This window comes from Scyliorhinus torazame, chromosome 9 (genome assembly GCF_047496885.1).
Source record: "Scyliorhinus torazame isolate Kashiwa2021f chromosome 9, sScyTor2.1, whole genome shotgun sequence".
Taxonomy (NCBI): Eukaryota; Metazoa; Chordata; class Chondrichthyes; order Carcharhiniformes; family Scyliorhinidae; genus Scyliorhinus; species Scyliorhinus torazame.
In genome coordinates this window covers 53,777,581-53,795,953 of record NC_092715.1, presented here as the reverse complement: position 1 = coordinate 53,795,953, position 18,373 = coordinate 53,777,581, and the positions used below count along the sequence as shown (strand labels likewise).

At 50.2% G+C, this 18,373-nt stretch overlaps 1 protein-coding gene across 25 annotated transcripts in view; it reads left to right on the top strand.

The window, feature by feature from the left end:
* LOC140429207 (sorbin and SH3 domain-containing protein 2-like) overlaps positions 1–18,373 on the top strand; it is a 1,121,994-nt gene that overhangs the window by 963,973 nt on the left and 139,648 nt on the right. For 24 of the 25 annotated variants that reach the window (XM_072515915.1, XM_072515921.1, XM_072515920.1 and 21 more), the window contains one exon: positions 9,997–10,200. The exons of the other annotated variant lie outside the window; for it this stretch is intronic. In XM_072515915.1, the coding sequence (XP_072372016.1) occupies positions 9,997–10,200 (204 nt within the window). The remainder of the gene's footprint in view (positions 1–9,996; positions 10,201–18,373) is intronic. 25 annotated transcript variants of the gene reach the window in all.

The following is an 18,373-nucleotide window of genomic DNA, read 5'->3' as shown; positions in this document are numbered from 1 at the left end:
ATCCCACAGCAGAAGGGAAAGATCAAGCAGTAGCAGAACGAGAAACCAGGCGGGAGAGGGGACGTAGTTTATCAAGGTCTCGGAACACGAGTAAGACTACGAATACTAATAGCAGTAGAAGCCCACATGCACATAAGATTTTGGTGGCTTCCAATAAATTAGATGAAAAAGTTATCGAAGTTGCAGACAGCAAGAACTGCATAGTTGGAGTGAATTTGGGGTATACACGGAAGTACCGGATAGGGGACAAAGAGCTCTATCCCACAGATGGATTTGCACGGAAAAAGTTCTTCTGGATGGAACTTATAAGGCAAAGGCCAGGCTTGTGGCAAGGGGATTTGAAGAAAACTTAGAAGATCAGGATTTAAGGGTAGATTCACCTACAGCAGGAAAGGTTATTTAAAGATCTTCTTGGCTCTGTTAGCCACAAAGGCATGGGAATGCAAATCTATAGATATAAAAGCTGCCTTCTTGCAGGGGCATCAGCTCCAGAGAGCCATTTTTCTCCGTCCTCCTAAAGAAGCAGCTAACACGGAAGGGGTACTCTGGAAGTTGAACAAATGTGTATATGGATTAAATGATGCGTCTAGAGTCTGGTATTTTTCGGTAAGGTCAGTTTTGTTGAAGTTAGGCTGTTGCCAGTTGAAAGCAGATCCGGCAATGTTTTACTGGCACTATAAAGGAAATCTTTCTGGCATCTTTATGATGCTTGTCGATGATTTTTTGTGGGGTGGGACTAGTGATTTCGAAGCTATTGTAATCTCTGGTTTGAGGAAAGAATTTAGGGTTGGAAGTCAGGCTTCCGGTGCATTTAAATATATTGGACTGGAAATTGGACAGACTAAGTTAGGGGCAACTTTACGTCAGCAATCTTATATGGAAAGCATCAGTCCAAAGCAATTAGTCGTGGCCGGGTTTCACAAAAAGACGCAATGGTTTCAAAGTTGGAAAAAAAGCAACTGCAAAGTTTAATTGGGCAACTGAATTGGTTAAGTCGGCAGACTAGACCGGACGTGAGTTTTGATGTCTTAGAGTTGAGTACAAAAATGAATGATCCCGAAGTGGAAGACATAATAAGAGCAAATAAAGTGTTGGTCAAACTAAAAATACAGGAGTGTGTTTTGAGGTTCCCGGTTTTAGGTGATCTTAGGCATTTGAAACTCATAGCTTATAGTGATTCATCCTATGCAAATTTATGTGATGGGGTTTCAGGAGGTTTTATAACTTTCCTTTTGGGGAACAATGGTAAATGTTGCCCTCTTGTGTGGGAAACAAAGAGAATGAGATTGGTCAAATGCACTTTGGCTGCCGAGACGTTAAGCCTTGTAGAGGCGGTGGATATGGCCTTTTATATATGTCAGATATTGACAGAAATTTTGGGATTTTCTTTTTTGACAAACAATTTTATTGAGGCATTTTGGCATAGTAAACAACAACAATACAAAACAGTGTGTAAAGAACAATCAACATAAAGCAAAAACTAGCTCCCCTCCCAAAAGGACCCGCCTAACTATGTTGCCCTAAGCAACCCCCCCCCCTCCCGCTGACGATTAATTTTCCGCGAAGAAGTCGATAAATGGTTGCCACCCCCGGGCGAACCCTGACAGTGACCCTCTCAGAGCGAACTTAATTTTCTCCAGACCGAGAAAGCTTGCCATATCCGATAGCCAGTTCTCCGACTTCGGGGGCTTTGAGTTCCTCCATGCCAGCAGAATTCGTCACTGGGCTACCAGGGTAGCAAAGGCCAAAACGTCAGCCTCTCTCTCCACCTGGACTCCCGGATCCTCCGAAACCCCAAAAATTGCCACTTCTGGATTCATCACCACCCTCGTTTTCAGTACCCGGGGCATAACATCCGCGAATCCCTGCCAGTAGCCCCTGAGTTTTTGACAGGCCCAGAACATATGGACATGGTTCGGTGGTCCTCCCGAACATCTGGCACACCTGATCTCTAATGCAAAGAATTTACTCATCCGAGCCACTGTCAAATTTTGGGATTTGACCGATTGACTGTCACATTATACCTGCTGGCTCGGACAGAGGAAACAGCACCTGTCAATTCCTGGAAAGGGAATACCAGTTAGCTGGGTTTAAACCCCCTCAGATATTTGATCTGCAAGCCTTTCATTCATATCCCTGTGAAATTGCTTTAACTAGGCTGTGATTGCCAGCTTCCACACACACCCAGTTGTCTGCATTGTTTCATTCATCTCCCTTCACACTTGAGTGGCTTTGAAGTACCCAGCTGTGAAACTAACCAGTGTTCTCAACATCTAGCCCAACGCTGGATTCTCCACCTGATCGCGAATCGCCCTTCCGGCGTTGCGTGAATGAGACTCCAGCCCTCGATTTTCGAATGTTCTTATTCCAGCTTCCTTTTCAGTTGGAGTCATCGACAATGGTTATGATCTCCTGCTTTTCTACTGTTGCTATCTTGAATGTATTAAAACATGCTGCTGTGCAGAGAGACCTGGGTGTGCTAGTGCATGAGTCGCAAAAAGTTGGTTTACAGGTGCAACAGGTGATTAAGACGGCAAATGGAATTTTGTCCTTCATTGCTAGAGGGATGGAGTTTAAGACTAGGGAGGTTATGCTGCAATTGTATAAGGTGTTAGTGAGGCCACACCTGGAGTATTGTGTTCAGTTTTGATCTCCTTACTTGAGAAAGGACGTACTGGCACTGGAGGGTGTGCAGAGGAGATTCACTAGGTTAATCCCAGAGCTGAAGGGGTTGGATTACGAGGAGAGGTTGAGTAGACTGGGACTGTACTCGTTGGAATTTAGATGGATAAGGGGGGATCGTATAGAAACATATAAAATTATGAAGGGAATAGACAGGATAGATGTGGGCAGGTTGTTTCCACTGGCGGGTGAAAGCAGAACTAGGGGGCATAGCCTCAAAATAAGGGGAAGTAGATTTAGGACTGAGTTTAGGAGGAACTTCTTCACCCAAAGGGTTGTGAATCTATGGAATTCCTTGCCCAGTGAAGCAGTAGAGGCTCCTTCATTAAATGTTTTTAAGATAAAGATAGATCGTTTTTTGAGGAATAAAGGGATTAAGGGTTATGGTGTTCGGGCTGGAAAGTGGAGCTGAGTCCACAAAAGATCAGCCCTGATCTCATTGAATGGCGGAGCAGGCTCAAGGGGCCAGATGGCCTACTCCTGCTCCTAGTTCTTATGTTCTTATAACAAAGATGCGCATTATGTTGGAGGGAAACCAAAGCATGTGTTTTTCAATCAGTACGTTGCGTTACTCTGTGGTTATGTTGAATGCCAGCTACCCTTTTGTAACTGCTCTGCAATAAATGAGGAAGGAGGAGCAGGGGAACCTAAGAGAGAAGAGGTCCAATCTCAGACAGAACCAATGAATATAACTTTCTGCAGTTTGAATTTCCTTGGTCAAGTTTGCATCACTGTAGTAGGGCCGGTGAGTGCACTATTTACAGAAACATCTGCTTCCTCATGGAGCGGTCTGGTTGGGATGCACAAGGTGGGGTTATCTCTCCTGGCGGTTTTCCATCTTTCCGATCCCTTGTGTTGATAGGGTCCATGTCAGTTGGTGAAGTCAAAACTAAGACACAGCAGTTTTCTTCTCCAACACACCAGTGTCCCAGCTATCCCCATTTATGGGTATACACATTCCCATCACCTTTTTTAAAAATATATATATTTTATTCAAGCTTTTTGGCCAAACATAACAATACGTAGTGTTTCTTTTACACAACAATAAAGCAATATAAATAACCGTGGCCAGTTTTAAACAAATAAATAAATAATATATAAACAAAAACAAAACTACATGGCAACTGCCTTGTCCAAAATAAATACTCTCCAAAAATACAATCCAATATACAATTGCATATACCAAATACCTATACATATACAATAACATCCCTGAGAGTCCATCCGATTCTCCCCCCCCCCCCCCCCCCCCCCCCCCGCCCCTGGGTTGCTGCTGTTGTCTATTTCTTTTCCATTCCCTCTATCTTTCTGTGAGGTAGTCGACAAACGGTTGCCACCGCCTGGTGAACCCCTGAGCCGAACCCCTTAACACGAACTTAATCCGTTCCAACCTTATGAACCCTGCCATATCGTTTATCCAGGTCTCCACCCCCGGGGGTTTGGCTTCCTTCCACATTAACAATATCCTGCGCCGGGCTACGAGGGACGCAAAGGCCAACACGTCAGCCTCTCTTGCCTCCTGCACTCCCAGCTCTTCTGCAACCCCAAATATAGCCAACCCCCAGCTTGGTTCGACCCGGACCCCCACCACCTTCGAAAGCACCTTTGCCACCCCCACCCAGAACCCCTGTAGTGTCGGGCATGACCAGAACATGTGGGTGTGATTCGCTGGGCCTCTCGAGCATCTCGCACACCTATCCTCTACCCCCAAAAATTTACTAAGCCGTGCTCCAGTCATATGCGCCCTGTGTAGCACCTTAAATTGTATCAGGCTTAGCCTGGCACACGAGGACGATGAGTTTACCCTACGTAGGGCATCAGCCCACAACCCCTCCTCAATCTCCTCCCCCAGTTCTTCTTCCCATTTCCCTTTCAGCTCATCTACCATGATCTCCCCCTCGCCCCTCATCTCCCTGTATATGTCCGCCACCTTACCGTCCCCCACCCATGTCTCTGAGATCACTCTATCCTGCACTTCCTGCGTCGGGAGCTGCGGGAATTCCCTCACCTGTTGCCTCGCAAAAGCCCTCAATTGCATATACCGAAATGCATTCCCTTGGGGCAGCCCATATTTCTCCGTCAGCGCTCCCAGACTCGCAAACGTCCCATCTACAAATAGATCTCTTAATTGTACTACCCCAGCTCTTTGCCATGCTCCAAATCCCCCATCCATTCTCCCCGGAACAAACCTATGATTGTTTCTTATCGGGGACCGCACCGAAGCTCCTATCCCTCCCCTATGCCGTCTCCATTGCCCCCAAATTTTCAATGTAGCCACCACCACCGGGCTTGTGGTGTATTTCTTTGGTGAGAACGGCAACGGCGCCGTCACCATTGCTTGCAGGCTAGTCCCCCTGCAGGACGCCCTCTCCAATCTCTTCCACGCCGCTCCCTCCCCTTCTCCCATCCACTTACACACCATTGAAACATTGGCGGCCCAGTAGTACTCGCTGAGGCTCGGTAGTGCCAGCCCCCCCCTGTCCCTACTACGCTGCAAGAATCCCCGCCTCACTCTCGGGGTCTTCCCAGCCCACACAAAACTCATAATGCTCTTCTCAATTCTTTTGAAAAAAGCCTTCGTGATCACCACCGGGAGGCTCTGGAACACAAAAAGGAATCTCGGGAGAACCACCATTTTAACCGCCTGCACCCTACCTGCCAATGACAGGGACACCATGTCCCATCTCTTGAAATCCTCTTCCATCTGTTCCACCAACCGTGTTAAATTAAGCCTATGTAATGTACCCCAATTCTTGGCTATCTGGATCCCCAGGTACCGGAAGTCCCTTGTTACCTTCCTCAACGGTAAATCCTCTATCTCACTGCTCTGCTCCCCCGGATGAACCACAAATAGCTCACTTTTCCCCATGTTCAGTTTATACCCTGAAAAATCCCCAAACTCCCCAAGTATCCGCATTATCTCTGGCATCCCCTCCGCCGGGTCCGCCACATATAACAACAAATCATCCGCATACAGAGATACCCGGTGTTCTTCTCCCCCCCTAAGTACTCCCCTCCACTTCCTGGAACCCCTCAGTGCCATGGCCAGGGGCTCAATCGCCAGTGCAAACAATAACGGGGACAGAGGACATCCCTGCCTCGTCCCTCTATGGAGCCGAAAATAGTCAGACCCCCGTCCATTCGTGACCACACTCGCCATCGGGGTCCTATACAGCAACTGTACCCACCTGATATACCCGTCCCCAAAGCCAAATCTCCTCAACACCTCCCACAAATAATCCCACTCCACTCTATCAAATGCTTTCTCGGCATCCATCGCCACCACTATCTCCGCTTCCCCCTCTGGTGGGGGCATCATCATTACCCCTAGCAGCCTCCGTATATTTGTATTCAGCTGTCTCCCCTTCACAAACCCAGTTTGGTTCTCATGAACCACCCCCGGGACACAATCCTCTAGCCTCTTTGCCATTACCTTGGCCAAAATCTTAGCGTCCACATTCAGGAGGGAAATAGGCCTATAGGACCCGCATTGCAGCGGATCTTTTTCCTTCTTTAGGAGGAGCGATATCGTTGCCTCTGACATAGTCGGGGGCAGCTGCCCCCTTTCCCTCGCCTCATTAAAGGTTCTCATCAGTAGCGGGGCCAGCAAGTCCATATATTTCCTATAGAATTCAACTGGGAATCCGTCTGGTCCCGGGGCCTTCCCCGCCTGCATGCTCCCAATCCCTTTCACTACTTCCTCCGTCTCAATCTGTGCTCCCAGTCCCGCCCTCTCCTGCTCCTCCACCTTAGGAAATTCCAACTGATCCAGAAAGCACATCATTCTCTCCTTCCCATCCGGGGGCTGAGCTTCATATAATCTTTCATAAAATGCCTTGAACACTCCATTCACTCTCTCCGCTCCCCGCTCCATCTCTCCCTCCTCATCTCTCACCCCCCCTATCTCCCTCGCTGCTCCCCTCTTCCTCAGTTGGTGGGCCAGCAACCTGCTCGCCTTCTCCCCATATTCGTACTGTACACCCTGTGCCTTCCTCCATTGTGCCTCTGCGTTACCCGTAGTCAACAAGTCAAATTCTACATGTAGCCTTTGCCTTTCCCTGTACAGTCCCTCCTCCGGTGCCTCCGCATATTGTCTGTCCACCCTCAGAAGTTCTTTCAACAACCGCTCCCTTTCCCTACCTTCCTGCTTTCCTTTATGTGCCCTAATAGATATCAGCTCCCCTCTAACCACTGCCTTCAGCGCCTCCCAGACCACTCCCACCTGAACCTCCCCATTATCATTGAGTTCCAAGTACCTTTCAATACACCCCCTCACCCTTAAACACACCCGTTCATCTGCCAATAATCCCATGTCCATTCTCCAGGGTGGACGCTGTTCTTTTTCCTCCCCTATCTCCAGGTCCACCCAATGTGGAGCGTGATCCGAAATAGCTATAGTCGTGTACTCCGTCCCCGTCACCTTCGGGATCAGTGCCCTTCCCAAAACAAAAAAGTCTATCCGTGAATAAACTTTGTGGACATAGGAGAAAAACGAAACTCCTTACTCCTAGGTCTACTAAATCTCCAGGGGTCTACTCCTCCCATCTGCTCCATAAAGTCCTTAAGCACCCTAGCTGCAGCCGGCCTCCTTCCGGTCCTGGACCTCGATCTGTCCAGCCCTGGGTCCAGCACCGTATTAAAATCTCCACCCATTACCAACTTCCCCACCTCTAGGTCCGGGATACGGCCTAACATACGCCTCATAAAGTTGGCATCATCCCAGTTCGGGGCATATATGTTCACTAAGACCACCGCCTCCCCTTGCAATTTGCCACTCACCATCACGTATCTGCCCCCACTATCCGCCACTATGGTCTTTGCCTCAAACATTACCCGCTTCCCCACTAGTATAGCCACCCCCCTGTTTTTTGCGTCTAGCCCCGAATGAAACACCTGCCCCACCCATCCTTTGCGTAGTCTGACCTGGTCTATCAGTTTCAGATGCGTCTCCTGCAGCATAATCACATCTGCCTTAAGTTTCTTTAGGTGTGCGAGTACCCGTGCCCTCTTTATCGGCCCGTTCAGCCGTCTCACATTCCACATGATCAGCCGGGTTGGGGGGCTCTTTACCCCCCCCCCTGTCGACTAGCCATCTCCTTTTTCAATCCATCTCCTCACCCGGTTCCCACGTAGCCATATCTCCCCCCAACGGCGCCCTCCCGCCCCGACCACCCCACCCCATACCAGCTCCCCCTTCTCCCCAGCAGCAGCAACCCAGTTAACCGCCCCCCACCCGCTAGATCCCTCACTAGCGTAAGCGTAATTGCACCCCCCATGTTGCTCCCAGAAGTCAGCAAACTCTGTCCGACCTCGGCTTCCCCCCGTGACCTCGGCTCCCACTGTGCGAGGCCCCCTCCTTCCTGCTTCCCTGTTCCCGCCATGATTGCCATAGCGCGGGAACAAAGCCCGCGCTTCCCATTTGGCCCTGCCCCCAATGGCCGGCGCCCCCAGCTCCTCATCCTCCCTCCCCCCCTCCCCCACGACATGGGGAAGAGAGAAAAGTTACAGGGTTGCAGGATTGACAACTTGGGAAATCATCTCTTCCCCCTTTTCCCCCTCTTCACCCCACATATTCGCCCCACCACTTTGTCCCAAACGTTCTTTTTCTAGCCCGCTTATTCCAGTTTCTCCTCGACAATAAATGTCCACGCCTCTTCTGCCGTTTCGAAGTAGTGGTGTTTCCCTTGATGTCTGACCCACAGTCTTGCCGGCTGCAGCATTCCAAATTTAACCTTCCTTTTATGCAGCACCGCCTTGGCCCGATTAAAGCTTGCCCTCCTTCTCGCCACCTCCGCACTCCAATCTTGATATACGCGGATCACCGCGTTCTCCCACCTACTGCTCCGAGTTTTCTTTGCCCATCTGAGAACCATCTCTCTGTCCTTATATCGGTGAAATCTCACCACTATGGCTCGAGGAATTTCTCCAGCCCTCGGTCTTCGCGCCATAACTCGATAGGCTCCCTCCACCTCCAACGGGCCCGTCGGGGCCTCCGATCCCATTAACGAGTGCAGCATCGTGCTCACATATGCCCCGACGTCCGCCCCTTCTGCATCTTCGGGAAGACCAAGAATCCTTAAATTCTTCCTCCTCGCATTATTCTCCAGCACCTCCAGCCTTTCCACACACCTTTTGTGTTGTGCCTCGTGCATCTCTGTCTTCACCACCAGGCGTCCTCATTCTCAGCAGCCGTGGCCTTCACGACCCGAAGCTCCTGCACCTGGGTCTTTTGCTCCTCCTTTAGCCCTTCAATCGCCTGTAATATCGGGACCAACAGCTCCTTCTTCATCTCCTTTTTAAGTTCTTCCACGCAACACCGCAGGAACTCTTGTTGGTCAGGGCCCCATATTAAACTGCCTCCTTCCGACGCCATCTTGCTTTGTGCCTGCCTTCCTGGCCGCTGCCCTAGAGGATCCACCGCAATCCGGCCACTTTCCTCTCCTTTTTCCATCCATGTCCAGGGGGGATTCCCTTCTGGTTTATCGCACAGTGTTTTTAGCCGTTAAAATTGCCGTTGGGGCTCCTATCAAGAGCCCAAAAGTCCTTTCCACTGGGAGCTGCCGAAACGTGCGACTTAGCTGGTCATCGCCGCACCCGGAAGTCCTCCCATCACCTTTTTAACCATGTAATTACCATTAAACTGCAACAATATGCTTGCCTTTAAACATAAACAATGTAATTAGAAAGATATTGACACATAGCAAGCCAGCAGTAATGTGCACACAGGCTTATTGCAATGGATGATTGTGGTAGACACACACACATATCTCTCTAATCCCATTTAGAGTGGTAAACGACCCAGGTAAGAGATTTGTCCCTGTCTAATGGCAAATGGCTTCATGGCGACGATGCATGATGCTCTTTCTTATCGGAACTGCCAGACTGGCTGTGAGGGTAAGGAGGTCCAAAAATGGGCAGTCTCTTTTTGAGCAAGAGTCCTTTCTTTCGGGTGCACATTTTGGGCATAGTGCCATGTTAGATCCAATTATTGAGATGCATTTTAGGATCAGTAAAACTATTTTCTTAAATGTGAGTCAACTGGAATGAACAGCTAATTGGAGCATACAAGCATAAATCTTGCAAAGCTCTCTACATTTTAGGCCATGTTGAAGCCAAAAAGATAAACAAAAATGGCGAACAAATAGGCTCAGATATGCCTTAATTTGTTCTCAATGATGTTTGTCTTGTAATCGACCTTCAGCGAAGAAAAAGTTAATGGAAAACCAAACTAAAAAGGTTGTTAAACGAAAGCGTATTTATACTGTAATAGTAATGTGTCACTGAGCATGCAGCTGAAATATTTGCTCTCGTCAGGGTGAAAGGGTCATCCTGGTCAGGCGGGTGGATCAGAACTGGTACGAAGGAAGGATTCCAGGAACAAATCGGCAAGGTATCTTCCCAATTACTTACGTGGATGTTCTCAAGAAACTTCAAGCTAGGAATACCGCAGAGTACCCCAGACATTCGCTGCCCCTGAGCTTTTCCAGTGAGAGGATTAACTGCCTGGGATCTACAAAGGTAGGTAGACCTGTACAATGTTCAGTATTTTGCCTTGATAATTGTAAACAACGACTGTGTAAGAATAACGTGGGTTTTCTCTTTCGCTGACCTGCTATTGTTCGAGTCGCGGGAGAGAATTGCGGGAGAAAGAAAACTAGAACTCTGAGGGCGAGATTTTCCAGCCCTTCCCGCCAGCTGTACCTTCCAGTACAACAAAGGTGACCCCCCCCACACCTCCCGCGCGGTGGGCTCCCCCATAGCGGGATGGGCGTGCAACAGATAACACCATAGACATCGGTGGGACCAGAAATCCTTCCGGTAGCCAATGTGGGGGGGGGGGGGGTTTGGAAAATCCCACTCTCAATCTTCGCTGGTCCAACAGCATCTTTGGAGAGAGAGAGAGAGAAAAGAGTTAGGGCGTGATCTAATGGCCTCGCTGCGCCCCAAAAGCAGTGCGTAACGTGGCCATATCTACAATTTGGCACCAATGGGTTACCAACACTCAGGCAGGGTATTAGAATGATTGTGGCAAGCTTCCTTCTTGCCTTTATGTATCAGTGGGATGTAATGAGCAGCATTCAAAGGCCTGGAATAAAAGCGGAAGTAGGCACTTGGATAAGGAATTGGCTGAGTGGCGGGAAGCAGAGAGTAATAAATGATTGTTTTTCAGATTGGAGGAGGGTTCGTAGTGGAGATCAACAGAACTCAGTGTTGAGACATTTGCTCTGCCTGATGTATGTTAATGACCAAAACTCTGGTGTGAAGGGCATGATTTGAAAATTTCCAGATGATACGGAAATTAGAAAAGTTATCAAATGGGATGTGGATAGTCTTGAGCTTCAAAAGAATATAGATATGTTGGTGAATTGGACGGATAAGTGACAGATGAGTTCAAAGCAGAGAAGTGTGAGGTGATTCATTATGACAGGAGGAATATGGAGAGACAAGATAAATAGAGGGTGAAACACTTAAAGTGGTTCAGGAACAGAGCCACGTTGAATCATTGAAGATGTCCGTATCTGTTGAGAGAGTAGTTAATAAAGCTGTGGTAGTCTGTGTAGAGGTATTACGGTACCTGGTAATGCTGGAACACCATTGGTAGATATTGTATGTTTCCCATTGGTCAAGCTGTATGGTAGCTCCGCCCTGCAAGGCGGGGTATAAGAGCCCGTGCCGCCCCAGCAGCCCTCATTCTGTACCTGAGCTGCTGGGGGAAACATCTAGCTTATTAAAGCCTTCAGTTGGGACTACAACCTCGCTTTAGTGGCCATTGATCGTGCATCAATTTAATAAGCTAGATTTAAAAGGATGGAGCTCCGAAACAAGCCAGAGTGCTGCAACTCAGCCCCCACGCGGCAAACTCAGAGGCAACCTTCAAGTAGTGGCTGCCGAGTTTTAACGGATATCTCGGAACGGCCAAAAACACACCCACGGGAGAACAGAAACTGCAAGTCCTGCACTCGAGGGTGAGCCCGGAAATTTACACCCTCATCGAGGACGCGGACGACTTCGATGCAGCAATGGAGCTGCTAAAAGGACATTATATTCACCTGGTAAACCAGGTTTACGCCCGACATCTACTAGCAACGAGGCGACAAATCCCTGGGGAATCGCTGGAAGAATTCTACCATGCGCTCCTGGTGTTGGGGAGAAACTGCAGCTGCCCGCACGTTTCGGCGAGCGACCACACACAACATTTGATCCGGGACGCTTTCGTTGCAGGTATGCTGTCCTCCCAAATCAGCGATTGCTGAAGAAAGACACCCTAGGCCTCAAGGAGGCACGGGCCCTTGCAGGCTCCCTGGATGTGGCCTCCCAAAATGCCTGTGCTTATGTCCCCGACCGCGCGGCAGCCCCCTGGGCAGCGTGGAACCCCTCCGCAGCCGACCCCGAGACATCTCCCATCCCCCCACAAGCTTGTGCTGCAAGACGGCCTGGCAACATCGGGGGGCCCTGCTGCTACTTTTGCGGGCAGGCCAAGTACCCCCGGTAGCGCTGTCCGGCCCACGCATCCACCTGCACGGGATGCGGTAAAAAGGGCCACTTCATGGTGGTATGCCAGGCCCGTGCGGTCGCTGCGGTCTCCGGCGGCGAATGCGGCCGCCACCACAACCCTCTCCACGGTCCCCGTGCGTCCAGTGGGTGGCCCCATCTTCCTCCTCCAGGGCCACGTGCGGCCCCTGGGCGCCGCCATCTTGTCCCGCGGACGCCACGTGCGATGGATGGGCGCCGCCATTTTGTGCACCCCCAGCCATGTGCGACCAATGGGCGCCGCCATCTTCGATGGACTCCCAGGACCCCAGTTTGGCTGACCACACACCGCCCAAGGAGAACACTCAACTGCTGCCGCGATTAGCCTCGGTGACCCTGGACCAGTCCCGGCCTTGAACACACTCAGCCGCTATAACAAGAGTACTAAGCAACGGGCACGAGACGTCCTGCTTAATCGACTCGGGGAGCACGGAGAGCTTCATACACCCCAACACGTTAAGGCACTGTTCTCTCCCCGTCCACCCCGTTAATCAAAAAATCTCCCTGGCCTCCGGTTCCCACTCAGTACAGATAAAGGAGTTTTGTGCAGCAAACCTCACGGTCCAGGGAAGCGAGTTTAAAAATTACCGGCTCTACGCCCTTCCCCACCTCTGCGCAGCCACACTCCTAGGGTTTGACTTCCAGTGCAATCTCCAAAGTCTAACTTTCAAATTCGGCGGCCCTATACCCCCTCTCACTGTCTGCAGCCTCGCGACCCTCAAGGTCGATCTGCCTTCCCTATTTGCGAATCTCACCCCGGATTGCAAACCCATCGCCACCAGGAGCAGACAGTACAGTGCCCAGGATCGGATCTTTATTAGGTCAGAGGTCCAAAGGCTACTGAGCGAAGGAGTCATTGAAGCTAGCAACAGTCCCTGGAGAGCTCAAGTAGTGGTGGTAAAGACCGGGGAGAAGCATAGGATGGTCATCGACTACAGTCAGACTATCAACAGGTTTACGCAGCTGGACGCGTACCCTCTCCCCCGCATATCCAACCTGGTAAACAGGATCGCGCATTACAAGGTCTTCTCCACGGTGGATCTTAAGTCCGCCTACCACCAGCTCCCCATCCACACTAGTGACCGCAAGTACTCTGCCTTCGAGGCAGATGGGCGGCTCTATCACTTCTTAAGGTTCCCCTTCGGTGTCACTAACGGGGTCTCGGTCTTCCAGCGCGAGATTTCCGAATGGTTGACCGATACGGTATACGGGCAACATTCCCGTATCTCGCTAATGTCACCATCTGCGGCCACGACCACCAGGACCACGACACCAACCTCCGAAAATTCCTCCAGACTGCAAAGATCCTTAACCTTACATATAACAAGGATAAATGCGTGTTTAGCACCGACTGCCTAGCCATCCTCGGTTACGTGGTGCGAAATGTAGTTCTAGGCCCCGACCCTGAACGCATGCGCCCCCTTATGGAGTTCCTCCTCCCTCACTGCTCCAAGGCCCTGAAGCGCTGCCTAGGGTTTTTCAGTTACTACGCCCAGTGGGTCCCCAACTATGCGGACAAGGCCCGTCCCCTGAACCAATTCACAGCTTTTCCCCTGTCGATAGAGGCCCACCAGGCCTCCAGCTGCATCAAAGCAGACATTGCAAAGGCCACGATGCACGCCATCGATGAGTCCCTCCCCTTCCAGGTCGAGAGTGACACGTCTGACGTAGCTCTGGTGGCCACTCTCAACCAAGCGGGCAGACCCGTGGCCTTCTTCTCTCGTACCCTCCATGCTTCCGAAATCTGCAACTCCTCAGTCGAAAAGGAGGCCCAGGCCATAGTAGAAGCTGTGCGACATTGGAGGCATTACCTGGCTGGCAGGAGATTCACTCTCCTCACTGACCAACGGTCGGTTGCTTTCCTGTTCGATAATGCACAGAGGGGCAAGATAAAAAATGATAAGATCTTGCGGTGGAGGATCGAACTCTCCGCCTATAACTACGAGATCTTGTATCGTCCCGGGAAGCTAAACGAGCCACCTGATGCCCTGTTCCGCGGCACATGTGCCAACGCACAAGTGGACCACCTCCACGAGGACCTCTGCCACCCCGGGGTCTCTCGCTTCTTCCACTTTATCAAGACCCGCAACCTGCTCTACTCCATCGAGGAGGTCAGGACAGTCACCAGGAATTGCCAAATCTGCGCGGAATGCAAACCGCACTTCTACCGGCCAGAGAAAGGGCACCTGATAAAGGCTTCCCGTCCCTTTGAACGCCTCAGTATGGACTTCAAAGGCCCCCTCCCCTCCACCGACCGCAACACGTACTTCCTGAACATGATTGACGAGTACTCCCGGTTCCCATTCGCCATCCCCTGCCCCGGCAAGACTGCAACCACCGTCATCAAGGCCCTCCATACCATCTTTACGCTGTTCGGGTTCCACGCTTACATACATAGTGATAGGGAGTCCTCCTTTATGAGCGACGAACTGCGTCAATTCCTGCTCAGCAAGGGCATCGCCTCGAGCAGGACGACCAGTTACAACCCCCGGGGTCACGGACAGGTAGAGAGGGAGAACGGAACGGTCTGGAAGACCGTCCTACTGGCCCTACGGTTCAGGAATCTCCCAGGCTCCCGCTGGCAGGAGGTCCTCCCGGATGCCCTCCACTCCATCCGGTCAGTGCTTTGTACCATGACCAACCAAACACCTCACAAATGTCTCCTTGTCTTCCCCAGGAATTCCTCCTCTGGGACCTCGCTCCCGACCTGGCTGGCAGCTCCCAGACCCATCTTGCTCCGAAATCACGTGCGGGCGCACAAGTCGGACCCGTTGGTCGAGAGGGTCCATCTTCTCCACGCTAACCCCCAGTACGCCTACGTGGCGTACCCCGACGGCCGGCAATATATGGTCTCCCTATGAGACCTGGTGCCCGCTGGATCCCCATGCACACCCCAGCCACCAGTCCCACCCTCCCTCCCACAGGTGCACCTTACAGCTGCCTCCTTCCCAGGAGGATCGGTCCTTCCGCCGGCCCCGTCTAGGCCCCCCCGCCCACCGACGCACCCCGCAGACGCTCCCTTCCCAGGTCAACCGGTTTCCCCACCAGCGCCGTCTAGGGGTGTTGAAGCTGCCACAGAGATCGAGGCCATGCTCCCGGAGTCACAGCCGCCCGAGCCTCCACCGGCGTCACCACCAGAGTTTCGACGATCACAGAGGACGACCAGGGCCCCCGCTCGACTGATTGCTTCATTTTAAAGTGTGTATAGTTAATTGTGAATCTGGAAATAATTACGATAATAAGACAAAACGCTGTACGTAGGTATTACGGTACCTCCATAACCATAATTACTACCATGTTACCATGTTGTAATATCAAGCCGCCACCCCCGCCGGACTTTTTTTAACAGGGGGTGAATGTGGTAGTCTGTGTAGAGGTATTACGGTACTTGGTAATGCTGGAACACCATTGGTAGATATTGTATGTTTGCTATTGGTCAAGCTGTATGCTAGCTCCGCCCTGCAAGGTGGGGTATAAGAGCCCGTGCCGCCCCAGCAGCCTTCTTTCTGTACCTGATCTGCTGGAGCAAACATCTAGCTTATTAAAGCCTTCAGTTGGACTACAACCTCGCTTTAGTGGTCATTGATCGTGCATCAGAAGCCTATAGCATCTTGGACTTAGGCTTAAGGAGTACATGTTAAACTTGGGTTAGGCCTTAGCTGGAGTACTGTATCTAGTTTTGGGCACCATACTTGAGGAAAGATGTGAAAGCATTGGAGAGAGTACAGAGGATATTCACAAGAATGATTCCAGAGATAAGGAACTTTAGCTATGAGGATAGATTGGAGAGGTTGGGACTATTTTCCTTGGAGAAAAGAAGCCTGAGAGACTTGATAGAGGTAGTCAAGACCCTGAGGGGTATGGACTGGATAACCAGGAAGAAACTGTTCCCACCCCAGAGAGCATCAAGAGCTAGAAGAGACAGATTCAAAATAATTGGCAAAAGGCGTAAAAGAGATGTAAGGATTTTATTTTTCACCCAGTGGGCGTTTGGAGTCTGGAATGAACTTCCTGAGGTGATGATGGAGGCAGGTTCGATGGAGGTATTCAGAAGGGAATTGGATTGATAACTGAAAAGAAAGAATGTGCAAGGTTACATGGATAAGACAGGGGGGGTGGGAGTAGGTAGAATGTTAGTTCAGAGAGCCACTACATACTTGATGGGCTGAATGACCTTCTGCACGTAAAGATTCTGTGAATAACTCTGAAATTGAATTCATGGGGCTGGATTTAATGCAACAGCATAGTTACTACCCCCTGAGCTAAAACATTGGAGGGAGCTCATCTCACTACGGTTACCCTGCGGCCATTTACCTCTGGGAGTTGCATTAAATGCTTGGAGGTGGGATTTTCAAACCTGCCTCGGGAGGAGGTCCTGCTTTGCACAGCTTTGGTAAACGAATGACAGGAATTCTGGTTATGTAATCACCCCAACTCCATTGTGACTATCTCAGTATGTGGCGTGGATGCTTGGCATGCCAGTTTGGGCGAGCACCTCAGTGACTGGTATTTCGTCCTGTCCTCTGATCTTCAGAAGCTTCTAATGACAGCTCAAGTGAAAGTGACTGAGCTTCTTGGCATGATGCTGGTACTTAGTCCAAGTCTGTCAAACATAGAGCTGAGTGGGCAGGACCTTTTGCCCTGTAGACTTTCTGTTTGGTAGGCAGACTTACTCCTCTTTGTTCCCATATTGATGTTCGAATTCTGCCGAAGGCTGCACTTTCTTTGGCACTTATCGTGTTTGCTTAATGTCAATATAGACAACTGGAGAGAGAGCATTGCTGAGATAAGTGAACTTATCCACAGCTGATAGCTTCCGGCCATAGACTGAAGATGGAATTTTACTGGAGCAGCCCGGTACGTTACTCCAGTCTTCTTTGTGCTGATTGTAAGGCCGAAGTTGTCGTATGCATTGGAGAGCTAGTCCATATTACACTGCGTGGCCAGCTCTGATATGGCCATTCGGTGTAATCGGCAAATAGAATCACAAAATACGTCCCTTCCTGGATTCATCTCCGATTGAGCAGCTTCCCATCCATGTGACATCGGATTTCGCTGCCGGGGTTGTCATTATGGCAGGGAGTGGGCAGCATGAAGGACAAAAACTGCTGAAGAGAGTTGGCACGAGCACACAGCCCTGATTAATTCCATTATTGACGAGGAATGGGTCAGCTGGTTCATCATCACCCAGAACACACATGAGCATGCCACACGAGAGACCCATAAATAGTAAGAGTTATAAATAGTAGTAAGATCGGCAAAAAGGAAATATGGAAAAAAAAACCTTACAAGACATATTAAAGCGAATAACAAAAGTATGTTTTTACAAGTAAGAGAAAGAAAGTGGGAAAGAGTGAACCCATTAAAGACAGATGCAGACAGGACTTTAATGGATAATAAGACATTTGTAAACTTATTAAATGAGTACAGAGGACAAAATGTCAGCAGAATAAAGAAGCCTAAAAATAAATGAAGGAAATTAGTAGATTTAAAAATTGTATTGGAGAAAATAATGGGAATTAACATGGGGTATTGTACGTAGATTAATCAGAATTTTCCAAAGCTTTTTAGATTTTAAAATATTGGCCGGGATTATCTATTCCAGAGTCAAAGTGCTCCTGCCAGCAGAGAATCATGACTGTGGCCCACCGGCGTTAGGAGTGTCACCAGGGTGGTATTCACATAGCTTGACTATATAAAAATATACATAGCGGCGTACAGGCCAGTTTCTCTGCTGCCAAGCTGCCATAGTAAATGTGCAACCCGATCCCAGTGTCCAGAGACAGTCCCCCGCCCACAATGCAAATTTCGACCCCCCCGCCCCGTTGATGGAGGAGCACTCTCAACTCCTCATCAAGGAGGAGGATACCCCCCCACTAGGGGAATAACTAATCACCCCCACCCCCTACACACACACACACACTATGCATGCATCAGGATTACCACTAACCCCCTTTCAGCCACCCCCTCTTCAGCAACATCCCATCAGCTACCCTTTCCCCAGGCCTCGCCCTTCAGCCCCCCCCCCCCCACCCCCCCCGGCACTGCTAATGATGATGCACTGCCCCGTGGCACTATGGCACAGGGAGGGTTCCCCAAGTGTCCTGGGGGTTGGATGGGCTCGTGCTGTGGATATGGGATTGATCCTGGGACCCACCTC